This window comes from Centruroides sculpturatus, unplaced genomic scaffold, assembly GCF_000671375.1.
Source record: "Centruroides sculpturatus isolate CEXI.00-Female unplaced genomic scaffold, Cexi_2.0 scaffold360, whole genome shotgun sequence".
NCBI lineage: Eukaryota > Metazoa > Arthropoda > Arachnida > Scorpiones > Buthidae > Centruroides > Centruroides sculpturatus.
Window position 1 is genome coordinate 133,993 of NW_019384584.1, and position 25,876 is coordinate 159,868.

The following is a 25,876-nucleotide window of genomic DNA, read 5'->3' on the forward strand; positions in this document are numbered from 1 at the left end:
CGTGCTCTATCAATAATATGTAAATTGTATTATATTTTTTACGTCTTTATATGTAATCTAACGATAATAAAAATTTACTACATTATGGCATTATGTTGAAAATTAATATTATTCGAAATAACGCCGACGATTAGCTTTCATATTGTTGTATAATGTTTATACAAAAATTCCTGGAAACTAAGATTTTACAGGAATTTTCAATAAAACGCGAGCAGTAGTTTGCAATTTCCTGAGAAATTATCCAGAATTGGGATTATTTATGCATTGATCTTTGTCAGGAGCGAGTGTTCTACCTAGAAATTGCATATAAACAATACGAGAAGTGTAACAGAATACATCTTTTAATAAAAGTAAATTTATAAGCAGCAGATTTTAAAAAAATATTACAACTACCGTATAATCAGGAAAATAGCCAATTCTAAGTGTATATTGTGCAGCAGAAAGATTCACAGCAGGCGAGATGACAAAACGTGATACATTTCTGTTTATTCGGAGAAAGTAACCATATACCGCGCCTCACAGACGTTACTGATGAATATTAGAAACAAGTTTCCGCATAAACCAGTATTTAAAGTTAAAAGATAAGTTACAGATAAAAGGACAAGATTACGTAGAAAATACTTGTTTTGTTTTCCCATTCTAGAAATTCAAAGTTTCAGCGTGCAAAGAATTGAAACCATCTTCCTTATCTTAATTACGCATCGAAAACTTATACGACTCAGTTTCAGTAAATTGAGACTTTAATAGCATTTCGGAGTAGGCTTATCCTATTATCTCCTTGAGAAATAGTATCCCATCTTGATCCTCCCTTGCACTTAACGATATCAATAAAATGACGACGATGGAGCACGCCAGCAATCTGTCGAACGTGAAGAAAATGGCCCGAGAAGTTGCTGAAGAAGAATGTTAATAGAGTACTTTCGCTATATTTTTCTTTAACTTTATTTTGTTGTAAAATCAGGTAAAACAGGAAGAGATCTTTTGTAGGCGCGTAACCTTGGTTTGTTTGGTGTTTCTCTACTGTTTTACTCTCTTCTCGTGTCTGCATAAATGCAGCTTACTCATGCTGGCATATCTGCACAATATATCGATCTTGACGATAAAGGCCTGTGACATGTGCCACGTTATTAATTCTTTAGTAAAAGGAGGGAGTTCAAAGGTCATATGCATACTAGTTAATTAGTGATCTGTATGCTTTCTTCATTCTCCGCATAATGGCCAAGATAATTGAAGATAATGATGAGAAATGAATCGGATGAGTTACCTAAATCTTCATTCAGTATCTCAAGGTGTTGGTGAATTTACCAGCCCTCCTAATAGAGGCAACATAATCACAAAAAGTTGTGTGACGTATAAAAAATCGGTCCCGTCTTTATGTTATTTGTACTATACATTAATTCTGTAGTGTTTATAATGCTATTTTAATTTTCATTATTTAATGAAAAAATTGTAGACCTATAAATTTCCACTATCGTCCGTCCGTCCTTAATCTCGAGAACGGAGTTAAATACATGAAAGTCAAGACCAGATGTGAAAACTTAGGGAGAGACAGGAGGGTCAGATTAACTATATACGAACTTCCGATGGAAATTGGAAGTCGCCTTATTTCAATTCAAAACTTTTCTCCCGAAAGGATTAGATAGATGACCGTCGCGACGTCATTGCTAATAGAAAAGTATGATGTACTGTACTGTACAGAGACAAGCCACTACTAATTTGAGGTGGAGAGCATATATTTTAAATTAAATACAGTAAATATATGATTAAAAATTGCAATACGGCATTGTGACTGTGTCATAATAAATAATTGCTCGTTTAATTAAGTAACTTAATTTTTTAATATCTGGAATTCTCTTTACAATGGATGAATGTAATCTAAACAATATTTACGTGTTACTAATGTCAATATCAAGTGAAAATGAGATAGACGGGGGAAGAAGAGAGGGAGAGTATCTACTAACTAAGAAATTATAAACACATTATCCGACTACACTATTAAAAACCTGTTATTTCATTTATTAAAATCGAAAAAAAAATTGATTTTTACATTCAAGCTGCTAGTGTTTACAATGACTCCGAAGCGTGTCTAAATTTCCGATTAACGCACATTCGAAGTCGCATATTCGAGAAAATTACTTAAAACTTCAGTAATTTGGGATTTTATGCGACACACTGCCCCACTGTTTAAAAATTTGAATAAAGTATTAACTTTTTAGAGAACATTTTAATGTTCGTTATTGCAAATACATCGAATAATCTATTAATTTTCTACTTGTTACAGTTTTTTAATATATTAAAAAAAATTCCCATCATTTTTATTCAGTAAACGGGTTCTTTGCGTTGCCCACTTTTGCATAATAATCCCTGAAGATCAAATCGGCGGCTTTTTCTCCAATTAAAACATCCAGTGCGAATGTACATCCGGTGATGACTTCGGGAGCGATAGACGAATCGGCCACACGTAAATTTTTGATCCCCTTCACTCTATAAAAAGACTTTTTTAAATATCTGTGACCTATGGAACAAATTGCCGAAATCTCTTTACTTACTTTAGATCGAAGTCTACTACGGTAGTATGGTCATTGGGATCACCCATCTTGCACGTGCCTACCACGTGGTAACCGGGTGTCGCTAACTGCCTGCCCAAACAACGATAGTATTCGTCGCTCGCTGCAGGATGGTTATTGCAAGCGGGAATACTCGGGGGTGGTATTCTATCTCCGATTCCCCTCATAGCCTGCGTATTTCCTAATTTGAGGCACATTTTTATACCTATCGAAACGTTCGATTAATTAAATAAATTATTTTCCTATTGAAGATGGTGTGTATATTGGTTACTTACCTTCGACCAGGACATTTGCGTCTTCATCTTTATATAAATACATGCCCTCTATAAGAGGAGGAGTTCGTGGATCTCTGCCTCTTAATGTCAGTCTACCGCGACTCTTCGGTCTCTGCACCATATTAGCACATATGACGGTTGCTCTTCCCTATAGTTCGGAAATTATTAATTTGAATTAAAGCCAAATAATTAAAAATGGAGGATCGATAGATAATATTTTACTTGATCCCACGAGGAAGAAAACACAGAGGAGGGCAAGGTGACGAGAACTATTTCTGCATCTGGCCAATCGTAATCCTCGTTGTAAATGGTGCTGAAGAAACCCACGACTTCGGTCGGAGAAATTGATAAAAGACCTAACAAAGAAAATTCAAAGAATCAAGAAGAGTATTGCAAAGAACAACAAAGAAAATTCGTTTCTGTTCTGTCTCGTAATTAGATAAGTGAAGATGATGATGATGTCAAAACCCGATTCTTATCTCTGATATTAAATAGTTATCATGAGAAATATTTGTCTTCCTTTGTAAACCTCTACTTATAAATTACACTAAACAACGAAGCTAACGTACACACGAGACATATTTCGGATGAAAACGTCATGACGTTGGCATTCTTTTGAAAGAAATCGACTTGTCTTGTCTCTTCGATTGGACAGGAGCCGTGTTAAAATGAGCCCGCTATTTCGATTAATGGGGTAGAGAGGAGAACGTTTACGAAAAGGATAAAAGATTCGTGTGTAATTAGCGAGATTCGCGTGCAGGCTATCTATCACTCGACGTTAAAACCAAAGGTAAACTTGACAATGGACTTCACCTGTGCCGCGTTCGAAAAATTCTTTATAGTCTTTCTCCGATACAGTCAAGTTGTCAACCTTGTAGAGAGGGATGCTGAATACGGAATGATCATGCAAGTTTTCTCCCACTGGAAGATTCGACAGTACTGGTATCTGAAAATGAACAAGTGTCGCATTGCATTCTGTATCGGAAATATTTTTCATTAATAAAATGAATTTTAGAAACTTTATGCACTTGCCCGAAAATTTGACAGTTGCCGAATCGGGCCAATTCCCGACAGCATCAACAATTGAGGAGATCTGATGGCTCCCGCTGCTAATATCACTTCTTCTCTAGCGTAAGCTTTTCTCCTTACCCCATCAAAATCGTATTCTACTCCAATAGCCACTTTATTTCTAATGATTATCTGCAGAATTGAATATTATGGAATTATTGCTCGAGCTTTCTTCGTGTGTGACTTCTATTAAAATTAACAGTGACACAATTAAATGTTATCGCATTAGTTAATCTGGGTCTTCTACGTGACGTCGAATTTACCAGACACAGACTTGGTTTGTTACGTCTGCCAGGTTAATTGTTTTTTGTAATTCAATTTTCCCAGTCAATAATGGACGGAATCGGCAACGATATCAACTTTAATGGCGGCTTAAATTACTCATGCCGACCAGTGGTCGAGTGGATAAAACCACCGAAAGCAGGCAGTAGGTCGCGGATTCTCATCTGACCAACGTGCTGGCCACTTAAAGCAGATTTTCTTCATATATCTAACATCTAAATAGGTGCCAATTTCCCATAGAAAGTCCTCCCGGTAGGCACTCCCTTTCTTTGGCAGATCACCCAAGCATTACAATTGTCTCATTCTATCAATCCTTAAATTATTCAAGTAAACTTGTGAAAGCTCGAATCATCAAGTGGGATGAACGATAAATTAAAAATAAAGCAAACCTTTTTAACTAGGGCCTTGGTAGCAATATTGAGATTCCACCTTCCTTCAATAGGGTAAATAAACGCCTTATCTACACCCCATCGTCTTCCATCTTTGCTGATAATTTGAGGAATGCTGAAAACTGAAAGAAAACATTTTACAACACGGATATCACTCTCGATAATATGCCTGCTTGCTTTATACTCACCCGATTGATTTTTACCGTTGACGTCTCCAAGTTTAAATCCCAATTCTTGGGCAGCTTGCAGATACTTACCTGCTAAGTGCGTGATGAAAGCTGGACGTTGGACAAACATTTCGCCCTTTGTTCCATGATAGCCTGTGTATACAGTTATTATATATATGGAATGCAAAGCATTTTCGGTGTTTTGATTTGATTAAAGTTAAGGTTTTCTTCATAAATTCTTACCGTTATTGGCTACATCTGGATTTAAATTACGTTCGGACCTGCGAAACAAAGGAAAAATCTCTCTCCAACCCCATCCGCACGCTCCCTTCTTCTCCCAATTATCGAAATCTTTCCTGTTACCTCTGATGTAGAGCATGGAGTTGATAAGGCTCTCACCTCCCAGTCCTTTGCCATGAGGCAAGTGAACGGGCTGCAAGAAAACGCAGGAGTTTGATGACGTGATTGAATACGTTATTTTACCAGACGAAAGTAAATTACTGGTCTTCTTTCCATGTTTGGGAATTTGGGGAAGGTGACGTTGTAATTCCAATCGTAAGAAGATCCGTAAAGATAGAAGTAATAAGAAGGAACTTCGGTTAGCAAATTGGGTCGTTCACCCGCTTCCAGAAGAAGTACGTATACATTAGGATTGGTGGATAACCTGTTGGCCAGTGCTGCTCCTGATGGTCCCGATCCCACTACAAAGACACGAATATTTCTAGTGTCAGATTGTTATTATTTCATCCATCTCGCAAGTGTCAATAAGAGTAACCGAGGGAATATCGACAGATGGACCAGAGAGCGATCCACACGAATCTTCAACGAAACGATCTAGGAAAGTTCTGTTAAGTGATAATATAATCGAAAAGTGGTGTAATAAGCAAGTGAAAGGCTCGAATTTCATCCTTAAAATAGCATTTTTCACATAAACAAAGAGAAATTTCTCTTTACGTATTTATCGAGTAGCAATAGCAAAAATTTACGGACTAAAGAAAAAGTGAAAAAACACAAATACTTTCGAAACTCCAATTTCCCGTCGAACAAGCAAAAAACATTAAGTAGAAAGGGGGAAAAAACCTAAAGAAAACGACAAAATTGATCGCGCGAATCGAAGCGATCCATTTTGTCGAATGCAAAAAAGAGAACCCTATTATATTCACAAACCGAGTACTTCACCTATTATATAATCATAGCTGCCTTCACTTTCATACGCATTCAGGACAAATAAAAGCAAGATGACGATGTTCATTTTGCAATCGCATCTCTCATTCGGGACGACGCACGAGAATTTATAGTCTTTCAACGGAAGTTTACCACTCGATTGACGTAATTCTAGTACGAAATCGAAGACTAGTTGCGCATTCCTCTCTTCCGTCGAGTGTAAGCTGAAACCTCAAATACATGCACATGGGGATCAGATTTCTCACGTCTTCGAACATTTGACATATTACTTACCTTCCATTCTTTGTCTTGACGTGCAGTACATCCTAGGAAACGTTGAGCATTGTTTCGTCCTTCACTTCCAAGTAAATATTAAAATGGGTATTTGTAGTGTTGCAGCAACGGGAGAGGAAGAAATCCCATTAAGGCTCGTGTACTTGATTGACAATAATTAATCTCTCCAGAAACGAATTCTTCATCCTACAATTTCTTCCTTAAATATTTTTATGAATTGTGCTCTATTCCTAACCCAGTTTAACGTATACAATGAATATTTTACCTTGATTTAGCGACGTACTTTCACTCGGATTACATTCTGACATTTTACACGTCTGAAATTCCAATCGCACATAGTTATTTAAAAGCGTGCTCTATCGATAATCTTGCTTACTCTTAAATATCTGTGCATGCAATTTAGTCTAAAAAAACCTATTAATTTCAAGAAAATTAAACAAAATTACTTTCTGGAAAGAAGGTAACAACTGTAGAACGAGATTTTTGTCTCTAAAATTACGAGGTAAACTAGGAATAAGAAAGAAATAAATAAATAAATAAAATGGGTTTTTCTGATAGTTTTATTTAAAAGAAAAGAGGTTTGCAATTCATTATCACGTGAATGACCTTTGAACCGTTTCGTCAATATAGCCATTTTTTTTTAAATTTTAATAGACAAAACATGCTATTTTAGACTCCTGGTAACTTCGAACCGTTACCCGTCGATAAGAGACACAACATCTATTTTTGACGTATTTTTCTAAAAATAAATTCTTTCCTTGAATAATTTGACAAGCTGTAAGACGAAACTCTCTTATTTTTCTTGATCCGGCGCCGGATTTATTTATATGGGGCCTCGGGGCGCTAACAGTTGTGGAGGCCCTGTCAAATTTTAATATAAACTAAAAATTGCAGCCTGGCATCGTTTTATTTTTATCTTTATTTTTTTGCAAAGACCCCCTGGTACTGTACGTGCACAGGATTTCCGCCCATAAATCACACCTCGTCTTGGCCGAAAGTAAATTTGAAATAATAAAACTTGTGTTTAAATACAAAAATTAAGTCAACGTAACCTTTAAACTACGAGTTTATCATTTTTTTGACACGCGAAACATCGGCGAAACTACGTCTTTCGTAGAAGAATAGCGGATTTTATGACAGATTTCCGAATTTCTAGTCTAAATTTCATATGGAAATTTGATTGCGGAATAAATTCTATTTTTAGACTGTTTGTTTTATTACTTTGACTGTAAATACATTTCTCTCACACCTGTGGCAAACACGTTTGATGCATCACTTCAGGTGTTTCGTATGCAGAATTTTGAGTCATCCTGTAGAAATTTCTCTATTGTTTCTCGATGGTGTGGCTTTTATAGAATGATTGCATATTTACAAGAATTTTTAATCTCATTTACTAGGGGCAAATTTGAAGAAAATGATTCCATGTTTCTAAATTGCTTTATAACGTAACATAAATTCTATCTTCCAATCCTTTCACACTGTCTTATCTCGCATGCTTCATTGTTGAAAAACAATAAGAGGTATTCAAAGCTTTAAATATTCTATGTAATGAAGAAAGACTTCTTTATCGTGGACCATTTTGATAGTCTGGTGAAGACTATAGATCACTTCTTGGCATTGTTAACTATGAATACGGTACAGAATATTAAGATCAAGTGTGGAGTCATACTATACATATTCATCCACGTAGAATATGGAATAAGAATGCACAGGCTGGCCGAAAAGTTAGTTAACTATCGCGAAGATTAAATTGATGTCTTATTCTAATACTTAAGTTACGAGTACGTGATGCATTACGTACTAGTAAACGGGACTTTGTTACTTGTTCAATTAGAACAATACATTCTTCTGTTGTAGAGGGATCCGTGAATGGATTCTCCTATTAATTGCAGTCTTTTCGAAAAATTGTGTGTTAGTCAAATTTTTATTGTAGACAATTTCTTAATAGGGTGAAACGTTCCAGAAAATAACGACGAAACAATATACTGTGTTCATGTTTCTCTTACGTAATTTACAATACTATCCGAAATTTCTGATGTCGTTCTTTTAATGCAAAGTAACTAAAATTGCAATTAGAATTAGCTGCAATCAGCAAAAACTCGATGTAAAACAAGAAATGTAACCATTTAACAAATAAATTTAGATGTTCATTGTCATCGCTCGCGCGAAAAATAGTTTTCCGGGAGTGGTTTCTTAAGTGTATCCATGCTTTCCATGATATTCGGATCCATGTGTTGAGTATACATTTCGAAATACCTTTATAATGTTTACATAGCTTCTTATCAACCATACTGCGTGCTACGGAAATCATCTGTACTGTGCGCTACATAAATACATGTCTTGTAAACACGTGACGTATAATACAGAGTAAACACCAGGAATATCATGACGCATTTCGAAACAAGAATTCCGTGGTTTACCCCGTTTCTACATCGTTAATCTACGTAAACACCCATTTTTCAGTCTTCCTCATTGTTGCGCACATTAACGCCAAACACTATAAACAATGGGAAATCCGATATAAAACATTGTGTATCGCTCCAACCATACACCGAGCTGCTACCAGTGAATACATTAGGATTTACTAAAAATCGTGAATAGATTATTGCACATGATGAAAATTATGACAGTCTTCTCTTAGCAAGTATGTGTTATATAATTTAATTCTTTAATAATTGTACCGTATTTTATCGAGACAGCGACATTTTGACGCGCAGAGCCAAAGTTACATCAAAAGTTGGATTTCGGCTGGTCCCATCGTAAGTTCTAATATATAAAAAACCTCTCTCCTCCATTAAATAAGAGGGCAATACATATTTATTTTGAGAACCGAGGTCTCTGGTATTGTGGAGCCTTCCGTCTGTAATCGTTCGTATTCGCGACAACAGAAATGAATAACTAGATTCTGCACCAGACTCGTTGATTTTTTTTTTCCAGTCAAAATATTTATCTGAATTTTTAGGTGTTTCGAATGTTTTTGTTACGTATTGAAGTGATTACACGCGATTGCCGTTCGTTCGTTGACTTTCCACAAAAAATGTTTATTCATTTGCATGTTTGGTACAGAAGAGGAATTCCGAGCAACCGCTTCGACGTATACAAAACAAACGCGTGCACGCAATTAGACAAAATGACGTCGACAAAGTAGCCACCGAGATCATCGAACTCGCGCCCTAAAACTTTTTTCTATGGGGTTTCTGAAAGATGTCGTGTGCCATTCACCTGCTACCTCTCAAGAGTTGCCAGTGTTTGAGAACTGAGGCCTCTGGTATCATTCACACAAGGTATCATCTGATTCGAGGAAGTGTGACATGAATTCGATTACCACACTGACTTAAGCAGGACTATTCGTGGAACCCCCACCTCCTTATTAGTCCAGTGAATAAAATCATGGACCGGATTTTCTTAGGGGCGATTTCTTATTCCTCCCCTTGAGAGATCGCCCTCCCGTACTATCAATCTCGTGAGGCCCATATTGAAGGGTGTTTTATGCCATAGTAAATGTAGTTAATTTGAAAGGTTTTCAACGTCATTTTGACTAATTCTGTACTGTATTTTTATGTATTATAATTACTTCCAGCCCTTTCTTCTTTTTTACAAGAGGACACACGCACCTTAAAAAACTCGCGGAATGGTTATTTGTTTTAAAATGTTTGAGGTTGTCGCAGTACGTAAGGTGCGCGTGGACGTAATCATGGTTACCGACAGTTGCGTCGCGTGTAAACCGTAACCCACAATAATAACGATTTATCTGTTCCGTAACTCCCCTTTCACGCACACAAAATGTCTAAAGGATAATTATTGTGCGCCTTAAACGGAAACGGACTATTATTATAACGAGGGATTAACTTCGCTATTAAAGTCATTCTAATTACATCTTTCATTCGTTTCTGCGTTGTTTTGAGGCCCTTTGACGTTCCACATCAGTAATTACATTGGGTCAAATTCCGTAACGTAGGAATTAGAGCGCCAGGCCTCACATTAGCGCTACAATTTATGTAAGGGGTGGAAATTTCACAACCGGAAAGCCGACGATTTTCATTGTGGAGAGCACAACGTTCATGTATATAAAATAAGACAAATGTCAACGTAAGGTAGATTAACTTGGAAATTAGTGACATTGCGTTATTTCGAAGTTCTCTTACCTTTTGGGTCGACACGAGAGCGGCGATTATAATCGAAAAGTATAAGAGCATGGGACCTGATGGCACTCGAGATCTCTTGCTAGGACCACCGAGGAAGAATTTTCGTTCTAAGGAGGAAACTGTCCCCCCCCTCTTTAGCGATTTGAGTTGTGTGCCAATTTAATTTTCGTTCTTCTAACGACACCAAAGCACACACACACACCCACACGAGCAAGATCCCTCATAAGACTTGCGAATAAACCTTCCAATCGGGTAATGAAGTTTCTTTATTACAGTTAAAAGAATCTATAACTTGAAACAATTCCAATATTTACAAAGTGAACTCGATAAAAGATTCAAATTTAACATCAGCACAACGACTGTCGATCGGATAATTATTATTATAATTATTAATAATTTTTAACGAATAAAGCACATTTACAAGAAAGACTTCATAGAGTGTAAGCGATCAAGGCACTCCCAGACCTAAACCTGACCAACGACACCACAGTCACTCGCCCCCCCTTCTTGTCCAGATTCTTGTAAGTGAATAAAGAACAATCAGATTTTTATACAAACTTCGAAATTACGCGACCCGCTTTTAACGGCATTCGACAAACCGAATGCCATTATATACGGGGTCGAAGAATTCTTTTTGTTTTCTATCACATTCATCTATTTTAGTAATGTGTTTTATACGTACAGTATATGTATATATATATATATATGTATGTATATGGTTTTTTTTTATTTATGTATTTATATATATTTTTTATATATTTATATATATATATATTCCCGTTCTATATACATAAAAAATAGCTGAAACAACTGGTAAATTTCTCAAATAATTCTGATTTTTGCTTGTAAAACTGTCTGTTTTCATTATTTTCGTGACTACACAAATATACACGAATACCACAGGACAGCATTAGGCAGAATATGTTCTGGTGATGTATACGTAACGACTACATAATAAATAGCATTGATATGATGAAGTTTCCATAATTATAATACATGGTCCTATTAAACGGGTGCTCTTTGTTTCCATTGTATTAATTATTAAATTCTTACATCGAACATACCTCTAATTCCTATTCTTAGTAAAATTCTATGTATCACGATTAGAGTTTTATCTAGAGAATTGTTTTTAATCGAGAAAAATTCGTATAATTGTGTTGTTGTGTTGCTGTTTTTTTTTTCGGTGTGTGTGTGGATTGCTTTTTTTTTTTTTTTTTTTTTGTTTTTAATCCCCGTAACACGAGGAAGAAAATCAAAAAGGTAGTGTGTTTTCGGTTTTCCTAAATCAAATCTATAGCAAAAAATCACGTGAAAAGAACTACGAGAAGATATACTTGGAAGAGATTTGAGAAACTGCTTATAATCCGTTTTGTCCGACACAAAACGGGATTATATTCTTCGACATGATGTACACAGAAACAATTACCTTTGAAACAATCTGAAAAATAAATAAACAAATAAATAAATAAATAAAAATCACATATTGGGAGAGGGACGAAAATGTAAGAGCGAGCCGGAGATTCCTCCTCACCTCATTTTTCTTGTCCGTCGTAGGGGTCCTTCAGAGAATGCCATTGAGCAATTGGACGTCTTGGGGTTGCTAGCATGTCCATCCAATGACGTAGTTCGGTTCCGGTGGCGTTGCATCCCAACACCACTTTTCCAATTGGTTCGGATGTACCGATTCTGTCGTAATCGACGACTGTGACGACCAATTGTACTTTCTGTTATTTATGAAAAACAAAAGAAAGAAAACACGGGAGGCGTCAAAACCGCATTCTTCTATAAATTAAAGGGTGTGATTCGCTAGTTTCGTGTTCCGTTTCAACTCTATTATTACGATTGTTATTGAAGGAATGCGCAATTCTCGCCACACGTACAACTTATATGGGACGGTCTCCGTGACGTATAAACGCACGTGGAGAATTTATCTTCTATTCGTCCCGCGTGATAACTGTTGCCTTAACGACTCTCTCACATTGAAAAGGTTCAACACCGCTCCGTCCATAAATAATTCAAAAGGTTAGGATTGCATTATATCCTTTTTTTTTTTTTTCTTGTTAGGGAATAAAAGAGCTTTTTAAATATTTATGCTTTAGCTTCGAATAAATTTCGTCGCGAATAGCTTTATTTCGTATCGGTCTTCTTTCCCTTTTTGATACCGTACTGTAAGCAGACCTGCCTGAAATTTTAGAGGCTAGGCCAAAAATCGATTAACAGAGTTAACCGACTTTTGGGCCACACTCTATTAATTAATGACATGTTCAAATTTAATTCGGAAATTAGTCGATAGTGTTATTAAGGTGGACTTTTATGGGTATTCAGACGGAACAACGCCTCATTGCCTTTTGCTAAATGACCAGAATGACTCTCAGATTAGGGAATCGGAAGATTGATTTTGTTTTTTCTTTGCGCGCTGCTACTAGACTATTGACGTCACTGTGCTTTGATTGATGTATCAAAAGACGTCATTTCATCGATTTTTCACTTAACTTTATCCCTCGATCGATGGAGCGCGCTACTTTTATAAATTCGCTTAACCTGTTCAAATGGGTTTCGGGGATTTAACATCCGTTCGACTCTCTCATTTTTTAATTTTCTGTTCCCGTTCGTTTGACGAATTAAAAAAGTCTCACCTGGATTTGCTCAAATGGAATTTCAAAGGTAAAGGATTCATTGTAGTATGGATTCAGGGTGCACTTCTTAATACTCGTCTTCTTCTTCTTGATACGCTTGCCATTTTGCATAATGGCGATCTTGACGTAGGGATCTACGTAAACGAAAGAAATTGTGAGTAGAAGATGGTGACGACAGCTCACACATTTAAAATGAATATATTTTATTACTAGAAGCGACTTTTCACAGGTTACCTGATAACCCTCCGACGTCCATCTTCTTTAGGTTTTTGGCTTCCAAGATCACGACGGTTAGTTTTCCTGATGTGGGTACGAATCTCAACGAAAAGCAAATATCTCCTAGCTTGTTTTCCTGTTCGTGACGACAAGAAACGAGCGTTATTGTTATAGCTCCTATCTTTAAAAAAAAAATACTTCTCCCGACATTTTGACAGTAATTTTGATTAAAAATTCGTAACTACTTTGCACAGTGTTACTTGGCTGTAACGCCTGGTGCAAAGTTACGTTACACTAAAAAGTGTAACGTTACGAATTCGTCGATCAGTGTTTTCGTACGACGGCGATTCGAATGATCATTTAAATTAAAAATACTCAAAAATCTTTGGCATGTCCTATAAATTGAGAATTAAAGGAGGATGTCCGCTCCGGGGGGGATTATTAGTATATCGGGGAGTGACGTAGTAAGCCCAACAGAAAACACATGCGTGACTCACTTCCTATACTTATACTATTATTAATTAGCGTGACGTTATTTAAATTTGAGTAAACGTGTTAAAATCCGATCGACTTACCGGGATCACGCTCCGATATACATTTACGGGGCTCGAAACTGTCAGCCCTATTATTAACCGCAATACGCGATTAACAGGACACTCCAAAATTAATCGAAACCCTGGAATTGTTTTCGTTTTTGATCACTTTTGTCAGGCCTCAACTTCTTCCTGATATCATTACTTTAAAATAAGTTTCATCAGGATAACCATTAATAAATCGTTACTGCACAATGTTTTCAGTAGCTTCTCACCTTTTTTTTTTTCTTTTGTGTGTTCTTTTAGTTGCCATTCAGTGTTTAATTTAATTATCGACGTTTCCGATGACGTTCTTCCATTAATTTTTAACTAGCTTTGTCGTTTTAACACCGGATAATTTACTTATTATTACTACTACAAGCGCATTTTTTAAAAATTCTGTTATAAAATATGTTACTCTTAATAAAAAAATAAATTAAAAAAAATGAAACACAAATATGTCATGCACAACGCGAATTTCAAATCAACTTAAAATTAAACTTTGTTTAAATTTAAATCTTATTACAAAATAAGAAATGAGACAGTCATGCATATGCACGTATTATATATATTTGTATACATAAGTAACGCTTTCCAACTTTCCATGCTTGTTTCTTTGCTTACATTTTTTTTTTTTTTTTAGTTTTCAGCGCGAACATATTCTTCTGCAATAAAATCTTAAGAATTTAAAATTTAATAAAGCTCTGTAGACTATAACTGGTGCAGCACTGAGTGCATTGGTGCCAATACTGAGTGATCCAGATAAAGCACCGAGTGCACTAGTGCCAAAAACACTTTTCTGAAGCGTTCAATTAGAAAAGCCCACTGTATTAGAATCTACCGTATATTTTGAGGCTGGAATTATCCCAAAATGATAATTAAAATAATAAAAAAGACGTTGGAAAGCGTTAATAAAAACAATAACCGTTTTAATCAGTTATAAAAAAACACGCAACAGAAACTTAATTCGGCACGAAGAACGTTAAAAAAAAATAAACAAAAAATGCCACTTTTCAGTTCCTGTTTTGAATTCGACATACTTACAAAATGGCGGGACGGAGACGGTTGACGAGAGCACAGACGATTTATAAAAATGTCCGCAGGTTACGGTTGGCAACAGGAACCCAAATGCAGAGAAAATGTTTGAGAAAAGAAGCAGACAAAAATCAATATGGCCAGAGGAATAAAAGATCTAGTGTAGCTCGCACCTTTAAAGAACAAAGTGGTGATAATACATCTGAAGATTAACATTAAAAATCAAACCAGTGTGGTTAGAAAATAAAAAGTAACGCACAAAAACATAAACTTTCATGCAGCTCGTTTCAATAAATCAATTAACAGAAAATCAAATGTACAAAGTAAAGTTACAAACACATTTGGCAACAATGCAATTAAAACAAACATGCTAAAAGGGGGTTCGTGTCTGATAAAGGCCAGGCTAAGTACTTGAGAGAGTTTATTGATAGAAGTGAATTAGACTCATTATATAATGTGCAGTATACCACAACAAATACTACACTAAAACATCGGTGAGCTTTCCGAAACGGGGTTTCGTTTCTATGAATGGCAAATTTGCTGTGTAGTCCAGTCAACTGTGCTATGTATAGACACGCAGCAAACACTACAGTGACAACTAATACCAATTCTAGTGATCGACTGCTACTTTGAGTTCATGCATCCACACACCTAACACTCAGTTTATGTGAACCAACAATTGTTTCTACACTAAATCAAACACGTCGTTTCTAAATACTTCTTTTACAATGACTAGTCTGTTCAAAAACACATCTATTTAACACACTGATATATAAATATATCTTCAGATATTCAACCACTTTATGAATTAAATTACTTTAAAATATTTCTTTTACATTAATTACTTTAATCTCTGGTAAAATCATTTAACATTAATTATAATTAAAGATTAATTACATTTAATATTAAAGATCAAATTCTCTACAATAATTAATTTATATAACTATATAAACACTTAAACTCTATAATTATAACTAAAATCGTCATAAATTTCGTCTACCATTTATACAATATCTAGTGTGACGTAGCAACTATGACAAATCTCGCGGTCCCCATACCCTTTATGTATAAATGGTAGATAATTATAGTTAATATGAGATTTTGGAGAAACAACTCTACCTGTCATAATTTACGACCGGGGGGGTTGAATTTTCGTTAACTATTCTACTCATTGGTAACGGTAGAATAACACTACATTCAACATAAAAAAAGCAAATTAAATATGATTTTTCTCCTCGGGATATTGTAAACTGGATAGAAACATTTACTTTCGACATACATTAGGGAAAATAAATAAATAAATAACGTTATACCGAATTACGGCCGCATCGCGACTTTCTCCACAATACCTACTGCCGTCGCGTCGCGTTGTACGCGCGTCTCAGACGCGTACAACGCGACAACTTTCACTCTTTAATCGTTCGAGAAAGAAAATGGGTGTAAGTTCTACGTCTGTCAAACATACACAGGCACGGTTACATATACACAAAAAGTGACGAACAGACAACCAGACACGCAGACTTTATCTTGAGAAATCAATCGTAGGGAGGGAAACAATACTTTTTTGGTAATGGTGTTAAGGGCACCGTATTATGGAGAAAGTAAAGAAACGGAAAGTATGCCATTTAATCGATATAAAGAATAAGGAAGAGCGACGCCATTACAGGTAAAGGTCAGTGTTCGTCCTGGCACCTGAAATTAAGGAAAAAAATCAATGGGCGTGAGGAAACGATGCGCACGAACCTGTCCTTGCTCGCCCTCAACACTAGTGAGATCTCTCCACTCTTCGATAGTTTGAGCCAGATCAACAGTGCCAAGAGGTATTTTGACTTCTCCAATCTGATCATGTTTAGAAAATCGGTCGAAATCGAAAATGGCGAAAACTAAGTCCTTGGATGTAATCTCTGAAAATGGCACCTGCAAAAAGGGAAAAGCAATATTTATTCTCGATGTAACGAATTGAATGAGGTTATCTTTGGTTTACCTTGAAATTGAAGGTTTCGTTGAATACGGGATTAAGCGTCTTTCGATGCACTTTCGTTTCGTATTTCTTTTTCTTGTCTGGAAGCAGGTAGACTTTTACGTAGGGATCAGAAGTTCCCGACATGTCTAATCCGGGTAATTCTTCCGCCTGGATTACTGTGACAGCCAACTGTAATGGATGAATGCGAATTTAAACTTCAAACGTTCGAAACATTTAAAGCCAAGTAACAAATGCATCCGGCTCATTAATTACGTTGTTGCTATTGAAGTCGTAATCTAGTTTATATTGTAACCGTCCTAATTTCTCTTCTGACTTGTGACTTTCTTCTTCTTCACCCTCCATATTTTCTTCTAATTCTTCCATATCCGGTTGAACCTTGAATTTTTCAACAACAGCAAAGTTACGTTTACTTTAATGAAATCGTATCTAAACCATTGGAAACGGACAATTACTCACTTTTTCTTTAAAGGAACCACCTAACAAACCAACCCCTTTAAAATCGACTGCACCTTTAAATCCTTTTTTGCCGTCTTTCTTAAACCTCTTCTTGCACCAACGTTTTAAGCAGCAGCAGCAAATGCATAGAAACAGAAGGGCAATACCGATAGCGATAGCGATGATACCCCAAACGGGTACTGTAAAGTATACACAAGATTACAATATGGCTACGTCAATTTCCAATTTATGCTCTTTAAACCACTACTTATTTGTGCCATGTAACAAATTCCTCTATCTCGTCTGGTCATTCTATGCATAATTAACACAGTTTAAGAAATAATAATGGACGATTTTAATGTAAAATTTATATTAACCTCATATTTCATAAATCTATAAAAGTTTTAAGTACAGCTTATTTAATTAGACAAAGTTTCGTTTCTAATCGGCTTCTCTTAAGGCCTTTTTAATTAAATTTGTAGTATTCTAATTTAAGAGAGGTGTGGATATACTCGACACATAAGTGCTATGATTAGAATTAAGTTGCCCGGGTAATAGCGTAGAAGTGTATTGTTATAGGATACAAAATGAAATTCTGTTGGGGTAGAGTCTGTCCTTCTTTCTTCCAGATACTTCTTGGTGCCTTCGAAACGTTGATGCCCAACAAAAAACAAGAACACAGTCAGTGCACTATTATAACGACCTACAGTTAGAAGGCAGCTATCTTTATATGTTTTTATTGTGCACCATCATTTATATGACACCAAAGATCCACCTCAAAGACAAAAGTATAGTCCCTGCTCCAAATAAGAACTAAATCCTTTTCTTGTAGTAGAGATACACTTCCAGATACTAAAAAGGATATCTAATTTATTAAGTAAAAGACTATAATATCTAAAGTGAACCATAAACACAGAGAAAAGCTTTAGATTTAGTCTACAAATATCCTCCAATACGGAGTCATCATTTTAAGCTTCATTTTTCTTAGGATTTCTACACTGATCCTCTAAAATATATTAGATTTTATCACCTCCAAAGAAGTGATTCTATTTATTTTCCAATATCCTTACACGGAAGTAGCCTGCTGACAAGATTATTGGAAGTATTACGCTGCTAATATTACGAGAAAACACTTTCAATTCATTTTCTATGGGCTCACAACAGGGACGAAAAATTAATTCCTGTCAATACTAATTAAAATAACTTTATTGTTTTATTTCGGGCATTCATTCCACTCATTAAAATTCATAAATATCGATATTAGATTCATATAAAAGCATCAGCAGTAGGCATACAAATGTAAGTACCTACAATGAAAAGATAGAGATGAAAATGTATCCTGCAAATTCGTGTTCATCCCTTCATTCAATCAAAACTAGAAAAGAGAATAAAAATCCAATATTCTGAATTATTCATCGATTTTTTTCCTTCTATTTTTAGAAATTAGTAAGCATTAGAAAGACATTTATGAAATTGCAAGAATATAAAGACCGCATCAATGTGAATATTTATTATTACCGCGTGAGAAATTAACAGTCTGAATTTACTTTAAAAATACTCCATTAAAATTATAATTTTAATCTGGAATTTAATCAGGAAAATTTCATATTCGACAACTTTTTAGCATAATAATTGGATAGAATATCTCTTGTCGAATATGAGTATAAAATTTTTATTTCCGACATTGATAGTGTCCGAGATATAACTCATTAAACTAGATTCTTTGTACGGCAATGGCGTGCCCTTCAAACGACCTTGAACTTTATAGGTTGTTTACTAAAACATTAATTTGTTTTCTAGCGAAATCATTTTTACTTATTGATGTAAACAAAATACATTTATCTCAAGAAGTTTCAATATAGTTAATGATGTGAACGTCACATCCAATCTGCCAGTCTAGAATGATGCTCGTGCGGAACAACTGGAATACCACAGCACGTTTCTGCCTTCAGCAATTCGTATTACGTAAAGATTTATAAAGTAATACAGAGAAAAACCCCATCCAAACCTGCCAATTTAAAATATTTCATCAAAGAAACAAATTGAACACGTTAATTAGGTATTGAGCTGATGAACTTTTCAATCGTTAGGCCCAGTAGTTATTTGTTCTAAAGATATTGAATTCCAAAACTTCATAATAGTTTATTTCTGGAGCTCAACTTCCTTCATAATGATTCTTTAATTCCTTTCTTAAACCGCATTCTGTAATGTAGCGAACATCACACGAATATCGTAGGAAATTCATGTGGCATTCACTGCATTTAAGAAAGGAATTAAAGTATCATTTCTGATGGAAGCGAAGTTCCAGAAATGAACTTCTATTAAGTACAGAAGCTATTATGTGAAGTACTTGAACTTTTTCGTGAAGTTTTGGAACTCGGTAGCTTGAAAAGTCGATATTCTTTCAGCTCTTCGTATATTAAGAAACCATTTCGGACCGATCACACGGAAAGTGGCCATTTAAGATAGAGGAATGTGCGTATTCTATCGTGTTATCACGCATTTAAAGCACAGGGAATACTTTGAGAATAACACCCTTAAGCAAACAGTATCGTTCTGAAAGTACTCTCCAAGTAAGACTATCTTAAACACGTGACAAGGCAATCGGCAAACGAAGAATACTTTAATTGCGAAGGTGTAAATTCGTACTTACTGTGCGTCATCTCAGAAAATTTATTCATGTATTCAGCAGCTAAATCCTTTAGAGGATTTTCGGTGACTTCGGCGACCGTCTCATTGAGCGGGACAGTCGTTTCTGGTATAGTAGTAACAGGAGAAGGGACTTCTGGGGAACCCTCCGGTCCCGCTCCTTTTTGCGAGACATCGTTCGATACGGCATTGTAGATTTTACCATCTCTTCTTAATCGACTTAGCAGGTCTTCAAGGTGAAAAGACGGCGCCATTTTTTGGAACAGCACACTGTTCCTATAACAGAAAAAAACATTAACAATAATTCAATATATAGTTTGAAAACGGTGTTTTTATTCAAAATGTCCGCATTGCTTTCGCCCGTCGGGTAGCGGGTTCGAATCCCACTTTGTGGAATAAACTCTGACAGATATAAATCTTTCCGATAAACTTCAATATTGTTTCTTCTTAATCGAAATACGTAAATGGTAACAGAAATGTCGGCTAATTTTATGGTAGGAATAGATCTGTTACGATATTGAATGTTTGAACGGCAAGTTTTATATCAAAGAACTTGCAAAACTGTCTTCTGATGGTCCAAAAATCAGTTAACGATATTCGGGCCATCATATACCGAAGTAATGTTCAAGACAATAAGTGTTTCTAAAGTTAAAACTCAGTCTTATTGACCGAACTAATCGACTTTTGGCAGCCATAACTTCTGACTCCAATAAAAAATCGATAGTTTCATTTTTTGAAATGTTTTGTTTGTCGGAAACAAGAAAACAAGCGATGGCATTAATTAAACATTCTTCGGTAAATTTTCGATAATTCTCGAAAGGTCGAATTACGCAATTACTCGAGAGAAAAGGCAACGGAACAACAAAGAAAATCAAATTAAAACCGTATCAATCGATCGAAAATCTGCATCATTCTAATTGTTATTGATCCGAATGTCAATTACATATTCTTCCATAGCTGACGGGGCCAAAAGAATTTCGAAATATGTTATGCGTTACTCGTCAAGGTCTTTCTTAGCAGCATTATCGATTTAACAAGTTATATAAATCTTGGAACCTGTGCTCTCCCTTAAAGTTAAATGAAGCGGAAAACCCGACGTAACAACTTACTTTTATTGCAGTTACGCGTGACGACGAATATTCGCTCAATTTCCATACTTTTGTGGAATTAGCACACAATGGCCGGATCGATAGGCATTCCTCGAGCAGGTAAGCCATTCTAGTAATGGCTCTTACGCCTTACTACTGGTGCCTGTATGCCATTGGAACACATTGTATGCATATGCAATATGTTACTGAAAGGTTCGAAGTTTTAGCCTGATCGGCGGAATTAAAAACTGAAAAAGACATCAACGAAAAATCGATGATGAAGTACAGAAGAAAAGCATAAAATATATTGACTTGAAAAACAAATTTCAACTGGAATATTCTTGTATGTAAAGCAATTTCGTGCATAAATGTAACGAGATTCCATTAAGGAATGTGTTCGTTCCCTCGTGTTGGAAAGGTCACGCATTAACATTTACTATTCTGTCATTTACGACCGTTATCGCTTTCTATTATAATTTGGTCTAAAGTCTAAATCGATCGACAAGTAATTTCAAAAAACAGAGGGAAAAAAAATCCCCGAAAGCTCGGGGAATTTTTCTTCCCTTCTACAATATCCCGAGTCACCTTTACAATATTCACCTTTACCTTTTTCGACATAATCAAAAATAGAAGTGTTTTGTCACGTCTTTGGTCGATCGTTAGCTTTATTACGAAAGGGAGTGGGCAAAAATCGAAGCCATTTTTTTTTCTATTTTCATTAACGCATTGTGATATACGCTTCGGCAAGGGTATTTTTATGTTGTAAGCTCGGCTAGGGCCTCTCGAGTATTCCGGGCCTTTTTTTTTAAGTTTATATAATGTATACCGCTCATCTCGTGCTATTTGATATACAATGCCGCATTCTGAATATATTAGTGCGCGTGCCAGGCCTCCAAAAAAAAAAGCCAGGCCTTAGCAAACCCTATGCTGTCATGCCTAAAATCTGTAGCGAATAATATAAATTATTTTCTAATCGTTTCGATACGCTGAAAACAGAAAAGGTAAAGACAGTAATTCGCGAGTAACCTTCTTATTCATAAAGAACAAATGGTGGAGTTCCTGAAGATCGAAATTAACTCGAGGCAAAAGTCGATAAAATCAACCACTGGAAAAAGAATTTTTATAATCTTTCATTTTCCTACGAAATATTCTGCTGTAAGGCTGAAGGCAATTGGTAAATGAACGATTTTCAGTCAAGAAAAAAAGAAAAATGGCTGCCATTCTGAGTTTAAAACACGTCACGGACAAGTAAAGAGGAACAGATTTGGTGGCTTTAGAATTCCGTAAAGATACTAATGGTTTTAAAATAACGAAGAAAACACTATAGCGAAGAATTCACTACAACGAGGTAAATTTATTAATGAAACCGAGCTGCATAAATCTGTAGTAGTAAAAGCGTTTCTTTTGATGCAGCATTTACTGACCCTGGCTATTCCCCTGTCGTATTCTTAAAGAGTGCTCCACTTTCTTCTCTTATCGGGTTACCAAATATTACAGAAGTAAATCCTGAAAGATTTATCGATTCGTTCGCTCCCGAGTCCACGATAATGGAGAATTTTCGATTTCGGATCGATTCACGAAGGGAGGAAAATGAAATTCTACATAAAAAGTAATGGCGGGCGTCATTCCTCCCCGATTTAACGCCAGAGTTATGGAGTGGCCGTCTTAATTACTCGAAAATCGTCACGAGAAGGTTTTGGGTGGATCCGAGGAATCGAAGGTCGAAAAATCGATTCCCTCAAAAACAGTTGAAAAATAACCACTAGAGGTCACTGTCTGCCTCTTGGACGCCTTCCAGAATTTTATCCCCCCCCAAACGGCATCTGACGGCCGAAGAAATCTTTCTTTACATGGAAATTTCCGGTCATCTCCTTTCGGCGGGAGGGAAAAATCCCCGTAGTAGTAGTTGTTGTTGTAGCCGAACTGCGACGGGTGTTGGATTCGATTTCCCCACGCAATCGCGCTAAAAATCTGACATAAAATTATTAAGACGGCACCGTAACGTCCGAGGAAGGATCTCGAGCGTAAACAACTTTTATCGATCCTCCTCCCTTCCGCCGCGAAATAAGGACGAATCCACAAATACCAAACCCGCCGACCCCAAGTGGTCTACCAGCTTCGAATACACAAAATACGCTTTCTCATTACACAGAAGACCTCTCTGCGATAACGAGACCCCATCATCCGGATGACGTAACAACTTCGTCATCTTTCCGGCATTTTCCCATACGTCTATGCTCCTTCGACATGGAAAAAAGAAAAACATATTTTATTGTAGAGATTGTCGCGATTATCGGAAGGATGGCCATTTTGCTACAATTGCCACTCTTGCACCCCAAAACTCTGCCATCCAGATGGATCCATATATCCTGGCATTTATATTCCGCTTTACCAGCTATGCTTTCTGACAAAAGACGAATCGATACGCTCCAAATTAGCATAAAAATCGGCTAATTTATGGCCTACAAAGGGCAGGGATTTCAGAGCAACGGAGCCATAATTGAATACGATCAAATAATAGAGTCCCACTTATCGGATAGTGCTCTATCCGGTTTTTTATACGTTATATCCGGGAAGCTCTTCACCTTGGAAACGTATCGGATATCGTCCGTAGGTAAGCGTAACGCGTAAATGATTTATTCGCCGGTCGAAGAACTCGAGAGTAGAAAACTCGAAGGGATTTTAAGACACAAAACCGAAGTTAATACGAATTAAATCACCTCGGTTTTACGCCAGTTGACTTAAATGCTTAACGTTTTAAATTCTGTAAGTGGATGCTAGAGGATAAGCCGAGAATCAACAAAAGCTCTACTTACCCGGATTTGAAGGGAGTTAATCCTACTTCAACAGCGAGGGAGTGAGAACATAACGCGTTTAGGATCTAGAATAAGTGAGAGACGGGGTCGTCGGAGTGGCGCGTGCCGCTCACCATTCAAAACAAGCGTAGAATGGCTCCGGAACGGGAGAAAAATCGAGAACGATTCGAACGGGAGGGAGCCATAACGGGTGAATGAGAGTGGAGCGTATTGCGGTAAAGTGCCAAACAGATATCGATCGATCAAGAACGAGGCTACCACTGCACCACGTACCGAGTTCCTACGCACGTAACACTAAACGAAAGTGAATGGCTCCAACAATGCAAAAAAATGGGCGCGCACACAGCGAATACGTAACAACGATCTTAACAATGTAACCAAGAGACGTAAATCGCGAATTTTAACGACATCCGGCCCCCACAAGGCGGAAGTGACGTTCGTGTTCGGAAATACACTTCCGGAGAGACCGTTTCTCTTATTTTAGAACCGAACGGGTTGAGGGAGCGAGAACGAACGGATCGAAAAAAAAAACAACGCCCCCGGCTTTTATTTTTGTGATTTTATCAACAATCGGCGCGTTAATTAAGCCTCGGTGGTAAAATATTTTCCAATTCTTACCTTATTTTTGTTTGGCCGCTCGTCCTCTCGACCGGAGACAGAGCTCGCTACTTTCGAGACTAAGATGGCGACCGATCGATAATCGTCTGCAAAACGGATACCGTTGTTGACATCCGACTGGAGAGTCACGTGAGCGTCGCCCGGGTAACGACGAAGGAGGGAAAGGAAAAATCGAAACTCTTTATCAATCACCTATTGGAGAATTTTCGGGGTTCGATTAACATCCCCGTGTTATTTTTAATTTCGCCCCTCGCCGTTTACGTCGCTGTACGCCGTCGAAATATCGTCGGAAACGGGATTTTATAGACGAATCTCGCCCTTTTCGATGAAATCCCAAGCGATTAATTTGTCGAGTCGACGGGGTAATCGTTTCCAGTGGTGTCGTTCGGAAAATAACAACAAAAAATATTTAAAAATCGAGTCTTATAAACAGTGAAGCTGTTTATCCGAATTTTGGTTCTTTCTGGCAAATATTTACTTAGAAAGCAACCGCTAGAGATAAAAAAGAATCCGATTAACTTTGACATTTAGTCGAAAACTCCTCCCCGAGAAAACAAACGAGGACAAATGACAGGACGGCTTATTTATTTATTTATTTGTGTCTTTGCTGAATATCGAATTTCAATGATTAATCTTTGATTCTCTTTTAATAATTTAGTGGATTTTACATAAGGCTACGGAAACAATGGCGTCGTCAAACTGTAGCTCGAGAGCAACCGGATGTCCGACTTTTCCCTAAAGCAGATAAGCATAGGGAAGAGCCACATTTACGGAATGGCGCCGTTTCTTCCTTTCCATTCCATATATTTTATTGTTTTATTTGTTTTGGTTACGCGTATTTTGGAGTCACCTAATTAAAATATGGAAACAGACCAAAATGTCCGAAAACTAAACAAAAACAAATGAAATCACTTAGTAAAACCTCTCTAAATTGCACACAAAGTCCAAATTCTAGTGTTCGAGTCGAGAGGTTTTACTATACTGTTTTCCAGTGTAAAAATCCGTGGTAAGAACCCCAGTCCCGTTTTTGTCGCTCATCGAGTCGATAAACCTCCGAATACTGGTAGTCGCGGGTTCGCGCCCGACCAACGAGCTAGCCGCGCGGAGTTTTCTTCACGTGACTAAAACCTGGGGCCAGTTTCGGGTAGAAAATCCTCCTCCACAAATCGCCAGTGTCTTGCGTTGCCACATCCTATCCAACCAGATCATGTTCACGCCATCGTCTTGATGAAGGTTACGATTCTATCCTCGATATATTTATATATTATGGACAATTCACGGCCAGATTGTGTCGAAAGCTTGCGGTGCCCAGTCAGCATATATGTATTGTATACAGGGGCGGATCTACATAGAAATTAATAGGGCTTGAGTCCTGGGCCCGCAGTATCGAGGGCCCACAAAATTTGAATTATCATCATAAATTTTTAATACTTTTTCATTATAATATATTTCATGTGTAGATATAATGGGCTTTAT

The 25,876-nt window shown here is 36.7% G+C and overlaps 2 protein-coding genes across 5 annotated transcripts in view; both read right to left on the minus strand.

The window, feature by feature from the left end:
- Nucleotides 1–1,995: 1,995 nt before the first annotated feature.
- On the minus strand, nt 1,996–6,085 carry LOC111624531 (glucose dehydrogenase [FAD, quinone]-like). Its single transcript, XM_023367394.1, has 11 exons — nt 5,928–6,085; nt 5,250–5,449; nt 4,992–5,181; nt 4,770–4,901; nt 4,582–4,703; nt 3,875–4,042; nt 3,656–3,788; nt 3,065–3,198; nt 2,843–2,990; nt 2,550–2,772; nt 1,996–2,484 (listed from the first exon to the last, which is right to left on the minus strand). The coding sequence occupies exons 1-11, from the start codon at nt 5,998–6,000 to the stop codon at nt 2,316–2,318; spliced, it is 1,692 nt and encodes a 563-aa protein (XP_023223162.1). The 5' UTR covers nt 6,001–6,085; the 3' UTR covers nt 1,996–2,315.
- Nucleotides 6,086–11,522: 5,437 nt separating this feature from the next.
- LOC111624532 (synaptotagmin-1-like) overlaps nt 11,523–25,876 on the minus strand; it is a 31,285-nt gene continuing 16,931 nt past the window's right edge. Inside the window, exons 1-10 of one of the 4 annotated variants that reach the window (XM_023367396.1) lie at nt 24,401–24,528; nt 19,883–20,154; nt 17,251–17,429; nt 17,047–17,169; nt 16,795–16,962; nt 16,554–16,727; nt 13,222–13,339; nt 12,988–13,121; nt 11,883–12,075; nt 11,523–11,789 (exon numbers count right to left, since the gene is read on the minus strand). In XM_023367396.1, the coding sequence (XP_023223164.1) occupies nt 11,884–12,075; nt 12,988–13,121; nt 13,222–13,339; nt 16,554–16,727; nt 16,795–16,962; nt 17,047–17,169; nt 17,251–17,429; nt 19,883–20,132 (1,338 nt within the window). In that variant the 5' untranslated portion in view covers nt 20,133–20,154; nt 24,401–24,528 and the 3' untranslated portion in view covers nt 11,523–11,789; nt 11,883. Of the gene's footprint in view, nt 11,790–11,882; nt 12,076–12,987; nt 13,122–13,221; nt 13,340–16,553; nt 16,728–16,794; nt 16,963–17,046; nt 17,170–17,250; nt 17,430–19,882; nt 20,155–23,782; nt 24,134–24,400; nt 24,529–25,876 lie in introns of those variants that run through there. The other 3 variants (XM_023367398.1, XM_023367395.1, XM_023367397.1) reach the window with 3 other exon arrangements.